Below are 14539 nucleotides of genomic sequence, written 5' to 3'. Positions count from 1 at the left end.
CTATATATCCAGTATCAAAACAGAATTTAGAACATAATAGATGCTCTTATATTCAGTATATATTTACTGAATGATTTGACGAAGATGGTGGGGAGAGTTGGGTAAGATTTCATTTGCAAAGGCATTCTACTGCCCTGAGGACTTTGAAATCCCATCATTATGAATGGAGGGCTTCTAAGAGTAGCTTCTGGTTATCAGTCTCAGTATCTGATGGTTGTACCTATGTGTACTCTTTGGTTGGCCTTGAATAGCCTGTGTCCCTTAATAGATTCTCTCTTCTTTGCTTCCTAACACTTGCCACTTTAAAAAAATCAATACAGCATTATATTTTGTATATTTGGACAGATTATTTTTGAAATCCATAAATCTCTAAATCAGAAGAAAGCCTGCCTTTAGTGGGCTGCCCTTAATTAGCTCAGAATGGAGAGAGAGAACATGTCATTCTTTGTCAATCAACTTGGCACGTACTTGACAGGCTGCAGTTACAGTGAAGGAGAACTGTGTTGCCGTGGTCTAGCAATCCTAATTGTAGATAAATAAAAGAACAGTCACCCAGCATGAAGGGAAAGAAAAAGAAACTCAACAGCACAATGTTATGTTTTTCCATCCATCAGCCTTCATTTGTCAGACTCTGCCTGACAATCTAGGCCAGAGAAGTCAGGCTCTAACACAATATTGATTCCATTTCATTCTTCATTTCTCGCCACCCTTTTTAGCAAACAGTTTGTATGTGGAATGAGAGACGATGCAGTCAATATACGTGACTGCTGCTATTGCTGCTGCTAAGTCGCTTCAGTTGTGTCCGACTCTGTGCGACCCCATAGACGGCAGCCCACCAGGCTCCCCCGTCCCTGGGATTCTCCAGGCAAGAACACTGGAGTGGGTTGCCATTTCCTTCTCCAATATATGTGACTAGGGCACATTTATTTTAAAGGCTTACTTTGTTTTTTATTCTTCTCATAAAACCGTATACTTGTTTGTTTCACTATAACATTGTAATTGTCAGCTCTTGCTGCAGTAACAAATGACTCCCCCAGTTCCAGTGACTTATAACAAAAGACATTGATTAACCATTCATGTGTCTGCAGATCAGTGGCAGCTTTACTCCACACTATGGGTCAAGATGAGATTTTCTTATCCTAGATTGTGGATCTGCTCCAAATGTCTTCTCATCCAGAACCCAGGCTGAAAGAGCAGCTCCTTTATGATACATTATTGTCTCATGGTGAAAGACAGGAACTGGAGGTACTAACAAATCCTGAATTTCCTTTAAAGACCCAGCTCAACGCTGTCATGCAGTCATGTCTGCCCACAGTCCATTAATCTAAATGAGGCACATGGTAAAGTCCAAAGTCAATGGGGAAGAGAGTATATTCACCCACAAGGCAGACATTTTCACACAGTCAGTGAATAATAATGAACTAATAAGCCAATCATAATTTTCACAAGCATCTTAGAATTGATTCCAAAGTCTTTTTTTTTACATCTCTGCATCTCTGAAATTGAAGTATTTGCCTCAATAGTGCCTCCAAAGTTAATTTTTTAAAACTTTCTTAGCAATTCATGAAATAATAGTGATTCTTCTATCCATGATATCTTAGACTTGATAGGAAAACCATTGATTGTGGTGGTTGACAAAACAGTCAAATGGCAGGAAATACTCTTTATAAATAAATAAATTAAGTGAAGAGGCACTTAGGTTTGCTAAAGAATATAGTTGTCATCTTTATTTATTTCCTCTGTTTTCAACAGCAGCATATGTATCTTATTCAGACAGCTTGTTTGAGTGGAAAACTGTACATTAGATGGATGTTAAACAGATAGATCTGTCTGTCTACCTATTCAGAGATTCTTATATATTCATTTTTAGAATATCAATTAGAAATCAAAGTGTAATTCCCCTGTTTAAAAATCTTTTTGTGGTTTCTCCACTAAGGTCTTGAGGATGATATAAAAATTCCTTCTTTCCTCTGATTCTTGCTTCTACTCCTGCATCATTTCCTCTCATTTCCCCACATGGGATCTCCATGCTGCCTCTGTTTCCAGTCTTTGCATACATCAGATTCTCTCTTGACTACTTTCCATCATCCATTCCTTTGTCAACCAGGCACCTGAGCTGTCTGTGTTCCAAATTTTTGCTCAAATCTTTCTTCTCCAATAAGGCCTGCCCCTACTCTCTTTTTGTCCCTCAAACACAGACCTGATCAGTTGCTCCTCCATGCCCCATTGTACATTGAACATTACTAGTCATTACACCCGTTGCAGTCCAAGTTTAATACATGATTGTCTGTATCCTTCTGCCACATATTATTCACAGTTCCTAGCCAAGACTTTGAAATATAGTAAATATTAAATAAATGTTTGTGAAATGAACAAATGAATGTTGGAACATATGTGAAAAGGCTGTTGATATCCTTTTTACTTTGTGAAGATGGTAAAGAATCTGCCTGCAATGCAGGAGATGCAGGAGATGCGTGTTCCATCCCCTGGAGAAGAAAATGACAACCCACTCCAGTGTTCTTGCCTGGAGAATCCCATGGACAAAAAAGCCTGGCAGGCTCCAGTCCGTGGGGTCACAAAGAGTTAGACATGACTGAAGCGACTTACACACATATATATGTATATAGATACATATTGACACACTGTAAGGTTAACAATAAGTAAAACGATAGAAATATAAAGAAATTCAAAATAACTAAGGAAAACAAGGCAAAATACGTCTCTCTTATATTATCCTTAGCAGCACCAAATTTTAGTTTAAAAAGAAATGTGTGAATACAATCAGTTTAACATTGAATTAGAAATATAGTCAATGAATAAATTTTTAAAAAATATGAAAGTACATTAATTTGCATATGAGTTGCTACTTTCATCCCCAAAGGTGCTGTTCAGTCTTTTTTAATCACTAACTATTGCTTCGCTGCTTGTCAGGACCAACACTACCAGCAGTATAAGTAATGCTGTCTAAAAATAAATAAAACTGAAGGTGCTTGGAGAGTTACTCCATTTTGAATACCTATCAAGGCAGGATTTTTTAAAAAATACAGTACAATATTTTCCTAGTGAGTATTAATGGTTGTTCCTATTACCTATTCAATAAAAATTACATACTTAAAATTATGCATGAGATTGTAGTGAACTGTCAGTACAATGATTAAAAAAAAAAAACTCTCGTTATATCATAAGGGTCTTAACTCCTGGTGCACAATCTTATATTACAGAGGATATATTAAAAATAAGGCAGAGAAAAAACTTAAGTGGAAATGTTCTGTTATTAGAAGTGAGTTTTTTTCGTTGAAATCCCACGAAGACATTCTTGTCTGAATTTTCTTTGAAGTTTAACACTTTCTACTCAGAAAAAAGTGGCCACTATAATTAGCCGTGTTTCCATTTTAGTGGTGAACTTCTTCACCTTATCTTAAATCATATAATGATGTGAGGTCATTGGGGAGATAAAAGATTTACTCAAACCAATTCTCTGACCTGGATATCATCAGTTTGACAGTCATAAACCCACAAAGAGACATTTTTGGAATTTTTTAAAGGCTATGTAAGAATTTATTTTTTGAGGGAAAAGACAGGGTTTTCTCTCATTTACCCACTGGAATGATACTATAGAATGCACTGGAGTTAAAAAGCGGAGAAAAAAATAACATTATAGTAAGAAGCATGACTGCCAGTTTTAGCATATGCGTGTGTGTTCACACATACACACACACACACAGACACACACACATGCTCTACTCAACAAAGTAGAATGAAGTGGAGGTTTAGTGACACACACTTTCTGGTAATAATGTCATCTCTGCCATTTGCAAGCTATGTGGCCTTGGAAAATTGATCTAATCTCTCTTGGTTTCACCATCTGCAAAATCAGATAATACCCTTTTTGTAGGAGTATAAGTACGAGGACAGATGTACAAAAAATAGTGTTCGACACATGGTAAAGTGACAGTGTTAGTCGCTCAATTGTGTCCCACTCTTTGCAACACTATGGACTGTAACCCGCCACACTCCTCAGTCCATGGAATTCTCCAGGCAAGAATATTGGAGTGGGTGGCCATTCCCTTCTCCAAGGGATCTTCTTGACACAGGAATCAAACCTGGGTCTCCTGCATTGCAGACATTCTTTGCTATCTGAGCAATCAGGGAAGCCCAGACACATGGTAAAGTTTCAGAAACTCTGTTTTGTTAATATTATTATATCACTTGATAGGAATCACTTAATATCACTGTAGCAGTTTGTTGATATTTTCAGCACAGTTAATGATTTCAGCAGCTTTTTCTTATCTTTGCATAGTCATGTGATTTGGCTGGTATTTGTTTGTTTGCTTTTAAATTTTTCCATGTCAAATCTTAATTGCATGAAGGGATATCAATTTTTTTTTAATTTTTTCACATATACTTCCATTTTTTTCAGCTTGATGATCAGCTTCTCATAGTGTATGTTTTTACATGAGCTTAAGAAAACTATACTAAGGGACATATGAAAGGAATTTAATCAGATTTACTACAGTTGACCCTTCAAGCAATAATATTTGACCCTCAATAATAAATTCACATTACAAATAAATGTAGTAAGGTAAATTGTAGAAAGTTTTCTTCAAAACGGCCTTTCTAAAGTGATTTATCAAAGGTATGTATAATCAGATACCTAGTTCTCAAAAATGAAAATCATAAAGGGGAAGTACTCACAAAGAATTAAGAGATGAATATGATTTCTCTTACCCATTGCTCTATTTCTGTTGGACCAAGTGTAAATCTCATCCAGGTACTTAAACTCTCCATTTTTTCATTGAAGGATGAAGAGATGGCAATAGTGTTGATGGAAGGACATGGTACTAGGAAATATTTCTATAAATGGAGATGATGTGGACTTCCCTGGTGGTCCAGTGGTTAAGGAGGGCTTCCCAGCGTGGCTCAGTGGTAAAACATCTGCCTGCCAAGCAGGAGACAGAGAAGACGAGGGTTCAATCCCTGGGTCAGAAAGATCCCCTGGAGGAGGAAATGGCAGCCCACTCCAGTATTCTTGCCTGGAGAATCCCATGGACAAAGGAGCCTGGTGGCCTACTGTCCATGGGGTTGAAAAGAGCTGGACATGACTTAGTGACTAAACCACCAGTACCACCAGTAGTTAAGACTCTGTGCTTCCTGTACAGGGAACTGGAGTTCTAGCCCTGATCAGGGAAGATACTGCTTGCGCGTGGTGTGGCCAAAAATTAAAAAAAAAAAAAATTAATGGAAATGATGTGACTTTGCAATGCTCATTCATCAGAGAACTAAATCTAGGGTGAATTCAGTGGCCTGAAGAGGGAATATTTTACTTTCTTTAAGTGCAAAACATAGACACTTCACATGGCATTCCACAGCCCATCTAATAAGCACCTCCTTAGAACTTGGAGCTCTAAGTAATATCTGGACTGCCTTCATGCCAGCCTTGCTGCTCTCTGTTCATTTGCCAGTGAAGATTTTATGAATTAAAATTTGTGTGTTGATTTCCTGAGGGAATTCCTTGTCATAGCAAATGCAGTCATTTAACCCTGGTTGTTTACCAGTGCCTCCTAAAGAGTGGCATTTGTGATCTTTGGAATTATTTATTTTCGATTGAAGACTGTGTGCAGGGAGGGCTTCCCCTGTGGTTCAGTGGTTAAGACTCCAGGCTTCCACAGCAGAGGTCACCCATTCAGTGGTTCAATCCCTGGTTGGAAAAATCTGTGTGCCGCTCAGGGCATCAGGGAGAGGAACCTGTTAGTGCTAATCATTTGCTGCAGCCATGAAACAGTGGTAAAATTGTTGACTATTTGTGCTCATTGTCTGAAGGCATAGAATTTGGACTGAGTGCCCTTGTGAATCATTCTAAGGGAAGAAGGAAAGATCCAACCCTCACCAAGTACACTCTGATTTTGAACTTGCTACAAATTTGCCGTTTAAAAAAAAATCACATTTAGAACTTTTTATCATAGAGAGTGAGTTAATACTTATAATTTTAGTTTTGTTTCTTCCATAATTATTGTCTCTAAAGGACATGTGGGTGTGTGTCTGTATGTTGCACACATATCCATGTAACACGTAGAGTTAATGTTGTGGACTCTTTTAACCAAGTGGCTACCTCCCACTGCTATTTATTATAAGAACTGAAGCAATAATCCTTCTCAGGAGCATGTGATGAGCACCCACAAGTTATAAGAAACCCTAGTGTGCCATATAAGATTACAGTAATTTTGGTTCAGAGGACAGCCTGCTTGGATGAGCTGAGAGAGAGCAGGGACACGCAGTGGAGAAAGGAAACGGTGGCATGAAGCCACGCACACACAGCAGTGGTGGGAGGCTACAGGGTGGGAGAGGGAGGCAGAGGGATACAGGTTAATCAGGAATTGCTATCTGGGGAAGATTGCCCAGGCCCTGACTGACGCCTGCCATTGATTAATCAATACTCCATCCTACTGTTTAACAAGTATTCCATCCAAAAAGTCTTCTGTAATATTTAACTTCACTTCCTTCAGCTTCAATTTATGCACATTTCTTTGGTCCACTCTTCAGGAGAGCTAGAGAGCAGCCAGTGGCAAAGAACTTTATATTCATGTATCAAAAGAGGGTGGGTGTGTGTGTGTGTGTGTTTCTTTTGTTGTGTTATGTTTTGTTTGGTCTTGTTTTTTGGTCATATGATCAGGCTTCAGTCCTCTCCAGACTACGGAAAGCAGATTTTTAAAGATAACTGAATCATTCCTCAAAAGGCCTATTTAATTTGACTGATCCTGTGCTTTAATTATTTACTCTTTGGAAAGAAAGTTAGTCATTTTGACAGTGATGTGGAAAGATTTCTTTGGTTTCTAAATATCTCGAAACAAAGTTTGGGATTCAGAGCCAAAATAAGAAGGGTGTGTAGTAAAAGGGACATGAGGGTTGCTGAGATTATTGGCGTTAACTATCGTATTTATCCATGCTGACCACATGCATAGATCATACTTCTTATAACTGCATTTTACCTTTTCTGAAAAATAGCAAGTATCTTCTCTATTTCTACATAATAGTATTGTGACAATTCAAGTAAATTGGGGATAATTTTTTTATACTTTTGTATGTGGCACGAAGACCTCTCTTTCTTTTCTCTGCACTGAAAACTACTTTGTGCCCCTCTGTACTGCACAGAAATTGATCTGCAATACATGTGGAGTCTCCAAGGGTATATTTAAATTTAGTAATTTTATTGCTAACTGTGAAGTTAATCTGCACTGTGTGTGCTCTTTTTCCCCAGGAAACTGAAGTAGCAGTTCAAGCTAAACAGCCGGATGTAGAAGGGATTTTGTCTAAAGGGCAGCATTTGTACAAGGAAAAACCAGCCACTGAGCCAGTGAAGGTAATGAAGCAACCTCTAGCAATATCCATTACCTCATAATGGGTTATGCTTCCCCTATTTATAATCGATGAAATAACTTATAAAGAAATATTGGCCATCCTGCAATAGCAGAGGCAGAGCTGTCTTTTTGATCAACATATCCTATTTATATATTGTGATCTTAAGGCTATTAACGAGTCATTGCATTAAAGGACTCATTTCTGTCCTGGTGCGCTGCCATCAATACAAAAAGTAGTCCCACCTTCAAGGTAGATTAAATTCTTTGAGGCTTTATTGCGTTGCTTGCCAGGCTTGATGCTTTTCATATTGTTTGGCTTCATTCAGATCAAGCTACTGCATCATACTTGTCTGTCTCCAGCAGCTGTAAAGAATCACAATATGGTCCATGACCTTTCTTTTCTCTGTTGCTCTTTCTTATGAAAGAGGAAAATCGGCATTTGGGCATCAGTACATTATTGGGTCAAGAATTTTTAGTGAAATGCCATGTAATTGCTTCTCTCTTTGATAAAAAAAAAAAAAGCTGGCCTGAGAGAAAGGTTTCTACTTCTTTCCTTTCCTCATGTGCATTTTGGAGTCTGGGACACATTTATTCACAGGCTATTACATGAGGAGAGAAATGGAAAACCAGTTCCATTCTCAAAAAATAGGTAATCAATGGCTTTCATTTGCAAATGAGAGTCCAAGTGATAAATAGAAGTTAGGTATAGGTTACCTTATTTTCTGTACCTGACCAAAATTATAATGGCCCCTATTATGATGAAGGTTCCCGAGAGCATATAATGGTGGCTGTTTATTGATCAGTCCTGGCTTCTCTAGCTAATGTTGCAGGCTGAGATTTAGTGAGCCTCACCCTCATGTTTAAAACTGCTTTAAAACAGTGCAGGTCAATAACCTTATTATATAGAACTAGTTTGTCCTTGCAAATAACATTACCATGACTTACACTCTGTCTCCAAGGTCACTGCTTATGCTTGGCCCAAGCTTCATTTCTAGAAAATTGTTTGTTTTCCTTACAGTTTACAAGAGGGTTTTTCTTAGGTAAATTTAAAGGTTTGGGCTAAATGTAATATCCAAACAGCAGGTGCTGAAAGGCCCAGATTTCCACGGTAGATATCCATAGACATTTATACAGGAATATATTGTCCCCACTCCTAACATCCTCCCAAAGTCATTTGCATCCAGTCCAGGCCTGGAATGATCATTTCCATAAAGTAACAACATGTATAGTTTTTAGATTGGAGAGCTAGAAAAGGTCCTGAAAGTAGCAAGTTTCAGGGTTTCTTTTGATGCACTAGAGAAAGCCAGTCCCAAGCAGCCACCTTTCTTGATTAACACAGTGACTTTCATAACAAGCAATGAAATGGACAAATGGACCCTTTTGTAGATCTGCTCTACCTACTTATGCTTGATCCTCAAAGAGCCTATGCAGGGTTTGACATAATCGCTACAGATTACAAATATGCCTTACAGTTGGCTTTTGCTTTTGAGCCTATGCAAAGAGGCAGAGCCTTCATTGAAAGTTAATGAGAAAATTTGTTTTCATTGTATGTACACCGTCTAAACCTTGAGGCTAATCGGTCATATCTTCAACTTCTGGGCCACTATGAGTTCAGAACTGGGATCTGCCACATTTTAGGGTCTCTAATTTCTACTGCAGCATTAGTGACAGAAGAGGGGGATTGCCTTCCTGAAATGAGACAGCGGGGGGTGTTAACTTCCTTGTCTTTCACATCCCTGGAAACTGTTGTGTAGAGTCAGCCCTCTTCTTTCTTTTCTTTTCCCTTCCTTCACCGTGTCCTTTCAAATCAGTTCATGGCAGAGAAGCACAGCTTAAATGAAAACTCATCCCCGCTCTGCCATTTACCCCTCAAGTTGGGAGAGGAATCGCCATATCAGATTCATAGTGGCCAAAGGGCAAAATTGATTTGGGAGATCAGGAGTGAGGAAAAATAGAATATTCATGTGCAGCTTTTGATAAGGACCATGACCTTGGAAATTCTTGAAGATTAGCTGGGGCATCTGGTAGCCTGAGACAGTAAAGGCTCAGAAACTACCTCATCATTAAGGAAAAAACACTCTGAAAGCTTACAAACATTGGAAGAGGAAAAGGGAAAGAAGCTAGGATGTAGAGTGGTTTCCTCCTGTGTAATAACAAAATATTAAAGGATGCTATCTAAAGCTGACAAAAAAGAAAAATGAAGACAAAAAACCAGAAACAAACAAACAAAAAAACTACCTCCTCCTTCAAAACCTGGAACCTAGCAATACAAGGTACCAAGCTAGGGGAACTGTTTAAATCTCTGTATGGATCAAAAACTTCTTTTTAAAGATTAGGGATGATTTTTCTGAACGGTGAGCCTTTGCTCTGATAGTACATAAATCAACCGTGCATTTAACTTTGACTTCATATATCAAAATTTTTAAATCTTACTATTCCTAATGCCTTTCCTCCTTAACTTTCAGGTTTCTCACCCTTTAATAGAAGGAGAAAGGGTACAAGTAGCCTGCAATACATTTTCATGACAATAGTTTGGTTTTTGTTTTGGGGAGGAGGTACATTTGGAAAATATAACAATTATAAAGAAGATGGTGATAGTCTTTCAAAGGAAAATAAAAATCCCTTGTGGTGTGTATATAAGATCCAGTATTTAAATGGATAGTTTAGTATGTCCACCACTTTCAGACATTCTAATTAAGGACACAGCAGAGAATGGTTCTATTTCTTAGAAAATTGGCTGTCTATTGGCAGCTCTACATTCTACATCAGACAGGCTGTCTGCTTACCTCCTACACTATCCTCCCAGGCTGAGTCCTCTTTAAGAGCTTGGCTCATCCTTGTTCAGTTTTTCTTTTTTTTTTTTTTACCCTTCATTTCATCAACTTCTCTAGGGTTTCCTTAATTTTCAAAGATGGTAAAATTTTAGTTTATTTTTTCTGTCATCCATAACTGATAAACTTCTTATTTTCTTTGAGAACTTCCTCTTAAAGATCAAACATATACTAGGAGACAGTTCTACTAATGACATAAATGTAGCACTAGATCTCTGATGCAAATTTACTGGGAAAATCTTAAGATAATTGAAGAAGTTAGCATCTTTGTTTTGCTTTCTATCTCCTCTGTCTCTCTCTCCGCTACACACACACTTTTATTTCATTTGATTTGTACCTTGTTCCTTTATCTTAACTTCAGAAGCTGTTGAAGATTGCTTGGATAAGTTCAATAAATTGTTGACTATTTTGCTTAAGCTATACTTTTAGTAATAATACTTTACGGTAATGCTATTGGTAGAATCATTTTAATATGTTCCATTTTCACAGAGTAATAAGTAGCTTCCTCAATAGCCCAAATTTAGCAGTTAAAAAGCAACAAAGACAACTACCCTCAGTAGCAACAATATTTACTACAAAAAAGAAAAGCCATTTGTTATTTGACTTAAAAAATTTTTAGTTCTTTAGAACTTAAGCGTTTGGATGGCATTCTCTTATATTTGCATTTTCTTTAACTTTAATTTTGGAACACCGCTCTTCCTGTTAAAAATTTTTAAATGTGTGTATATATTTTGAAATAGTTATATCACCTTCCATTATTAGAACTGAGAACATTAATGAAATTTAAAATGTCTTAGTTACTTGGTGAAGTGATAAGATCACACCAGCTGGTTTGCTTTGCTAACTTTTTAAATTATCCAGAAAAATCTTAACATGAATATAATAATATGTATTATTACTGCTCTTGAATTTTTTTTTAAATGTTGCGAGAAAAAAGTGAGGTGTTAGGCGCTCTCTATATTTGGCCAAAGGGTTCCACCCCAACCTTTAACACAAAGATAATTGCTGTAAACAAATGGTCAAGAGGGCAATTACCATCTTCCAGGCATCATTTCCTCCAATATAAGCTGCAGAATGACAGCATCATTAGTCATTTTCAATTATAGTCAGTCACAACCAGGGATGTTTCATTTTCCCAGCTGTTTTGTTGTTAATTAACTAGATTAAGTTGGTTTTTTTTTTTCCCCTCCTGAGTTTGTTCTACTGCCAGCATCAACATTTGAAATTTTGAAAAACTCTTTGGGTTTATTTATTTTTTTTTTTGCCTGATAATTCAAAATATATCACTCACAACAGATGTGCATCCGAAAATTTATATATGGTATAGAAGGTCAAGTGGTGTCTTGTTGGTGAAAATGTTGCCCAATTACATATTATGATTATAACAGTCCTTGGATCATTATAAATCATCTATCAGGCTATAATCTCATTTACATGGTGTAACTTTTTTTTTTGTAACATCAGAATCAATAGCAAGATAACAGATATGAGTCTATCCCCCAGACTAACAGATCCATTTTGATTTGACTCACTTGATAAACACAATTTCCATGCCAATGGTAATAGAAACAGTTCAGGGAAGAATTATAGAGTAACAATATTAGAGAGATTTTATAATTTATTAATAGATGAGTATCAGAATTTCATTTTTTAATCCAAATAAGTTTTACAACTGAGTAAAAAGTCTTGACCATGAGAGATTGAATCAGTGCTAATCACTTATGCTTGAATATAAGGAGAACCTCGCTTTCCCACTGAGAAGATAAAATTTATAATAAATTCTTGAGCAACTGATAGAATCATTTAAGAATGTGGATGAGATTGTCAAATGCCTGCTGCTGCTGCTGCTAAGTCGCATCAGTCATGTCCGACTCTGTGCAACCCCACAGATGGCAGCCCACCAGGCTCCTCTGTCCCTGGGTTCTCCAGGCAAGAACACTGGAGTGGGTTGCCATTTCCTTCTCCAATGTGTGAAAGTGAAAAGTGAAAGTGAAGTCGCTCAGTCGTGTCCGACTCTTAGCGACCCCACGAACTGTAGCCCACCAGGCTTCTCCATCCATGGGATTTCCCAGGCAAGAGTACTGGAGTGGGGTGCCATTGCCTTCTCCTGTCAAATGCCTAGTTATATTTAATTTCCTAATTGATTAGCACTTCCAATATTTGAAATCTCACATTTTATAAAATAACACACTAATTAGGAATATTGCTTTTGCCACAGTTGTATTTTATGAAAAGAGTTCATTCACACAAGCACAGGCATACACTCACACACATCTATTCCAGAATTCTAGAGCTTACTGTCTTCCTTCTAAGTTATTTGCAATATGGCAGTGTTTTAATCCCCAAATGGTGCAGTCAAAGCTCTCTGTTCAGAGACAACTAGGAACATACCTAACAGTTTTTATCTGGAAGGTAAAGCAGGGCAGAGTTAAGAAGTAGTAACAGTGCCTCCTATTTGTCATTTTTGTGGTGGCATAGTGGCCTTGTCTCTGTCTTACCCCAAACATGGCCCTTGGGCGTCCATATCTCTGTATAGTTTATTTTCTGTGGCTGTTTATGTTTACTTGAGACCATCATACCTAGCTAACTGCCATTTACTAGAAGGCCTGGTTTTCACTTCCTCAATGTTATCACTGGGATATTTATACCTAACTTCAGTGCCCATTCCCAAAATATTAGGAGAGATCATCTTTTCATTATTCTTAGATGTAATTTATATATCACCCCATCAGAATAACTTATTGTTTAGCTTTTTAAAACTATCTTTAAAACATTTGCTTACAATGACTTTTACCACTGGTAAATGTGAAGGTATACCCTAGGAATAATTGTTAATAGTTTATCAATTTTCTTCACTTCCTTTTGGTTTTATTAACCATTTCTAGCAGATAACTTCTATATGCATCGCAAATTCATATCTCTTGAGAGTATTTCAGGGTACTGTGGAACTTTGTTGTTCAAAATAAAACAATTGAAACACAAAAGACATTATAAGCTAATATGAACTGACTTTTTTGTGAGAAAATATTTTGGGGAAGAGTCTCAATTTAGTCTTACTCAGTAACTCATGCTGGAACTGGACAAGCATTTTAGAGATCTGAATTTCACCTCTGGTCCTCAGTTGTATTAATTTATAGACACAGACATGGAGACATAGATGTTTCAGTTACAATATTCACATGTGTGTCTATGTATATAAAGTCATAGGATGATTTATTTATGTAACAGATATTAATATCATGCCAAACATTAACACGAGATAAATACAAGATTTTAAAATTTTGAATATCCCAAACGTAAGTAGTTCAGAGTTATATTCCATTTTACATTTAAAAAGGAAACCTATATTCAGAAATAATTTTTTGTAATTAATTTTCACTCTTCATAAAGAAGAAATTGCACAGTTTGATATAATTGTCTTAACATTTAATGACTAACTCTAGGTAAAATACACACATATAAACACACATACACACAATGGAGAATAATGCTCAGGTACAAATGCCCCCTAGAATGAATTTCATTTTTCCCTTTTAAAAAAAATGATCTCAGAGTTTCTCCTTTTTGGTAAAACATGAATCTACAATGACTGTTGAGTTTTGAGCTCTTGTGAGGAAATCCTGGGATCTGCAGTCTTGCTTAGCATATTCAAATTCTTAAAACTCTGGACACTTAATCAAGAGTAGGACTTGATAACTATTATCCCACTGATTTTATATTTAAAGATGTTGGAATTTAGACATGCATTTGATTCCTTTAAATTTCATTAAAGATTAACATCATTAGCAAATCATTACCTTTTACATTTTTTTATGGGTACAGCTTAAAGTCTATTATGTGAAGAATGCTGCATTAGTTGCTGCAGCCAAACATTTTTTGCTACCTGAAGGAACTTTACAGCCTAATAGAAAAGATGAAAGAATAAAAAATAAGGGCACAGGCCAGGGAACAAAAAAGGAAAGCAAAAACAAATGAAAAATAATATATATATATTATAATATATATTATTTATTATATATAAACATATAAATTTTTATATAATATAGTATTTATTATATTTATGATAATAAATATAATTAATTTAATAATGATATATTTATAACAATAGTATAAATATAATAAATATACATTTATATATAAATGATATATATTTATCCATAATGTATAAATAGTCAGTTTCAACTCTAAGTACAACAGGTACTTGAAAAGTTGCAAGAGTGTTTTTGTGACCAGCTGAATCAAAATCTACAGCCATTTTATGTGATGTCATTTGCTAATATTTATGAAAGATTAGTTAACATACACTCTGAGCTTCTTTGTGGTATCAGATGTTTGTGGTACACTGGGGGCTAC

The 14539-nt window shown here is 36.5% G+C and overlaps 1 protein-coding gene across 6 annotated transcripts in view; it reads left to right on the top strand.

The window, feature by feature from the left end:
* Nucleotides 1–14539, top strand: part of DMD (dystrophin) — a 2246075-nt gene that overhangs the window by 1485782 nt on the left and 745754 nt on the right. For all 6 annotated transcript variants that reach the window (XM_055393453.2, XM_055393450.2, XM_055393451.2 and 3 more), the window contains one exon: nt 7256–7357. In XM_055393453.2, coding sequence (XP_055249428.2) covers nt 7256–7357 — 102 coding nt within the window. The remainder of the gene's footprint in view (nt 1–7255; nt 7358–14539) is intronic.

This window comes from Moschus berezovskii, chromosome X (assembly GCF_049115385.1).
Source record: "Moschus berezovskii isolate FMDL1 chromosome X, NW_MosBer_1.0, whole genome shotgun sequence".
NCBI classification, from domain to species: Eukaryota; Metazoa; Chordata; class Mammalia; order Artiodactyla; family Moschidae; genus Moschus; species Moschus berezovskii.
This window is presented reverse-complemented; position numbering and strand designations above follow the sequence as displayed.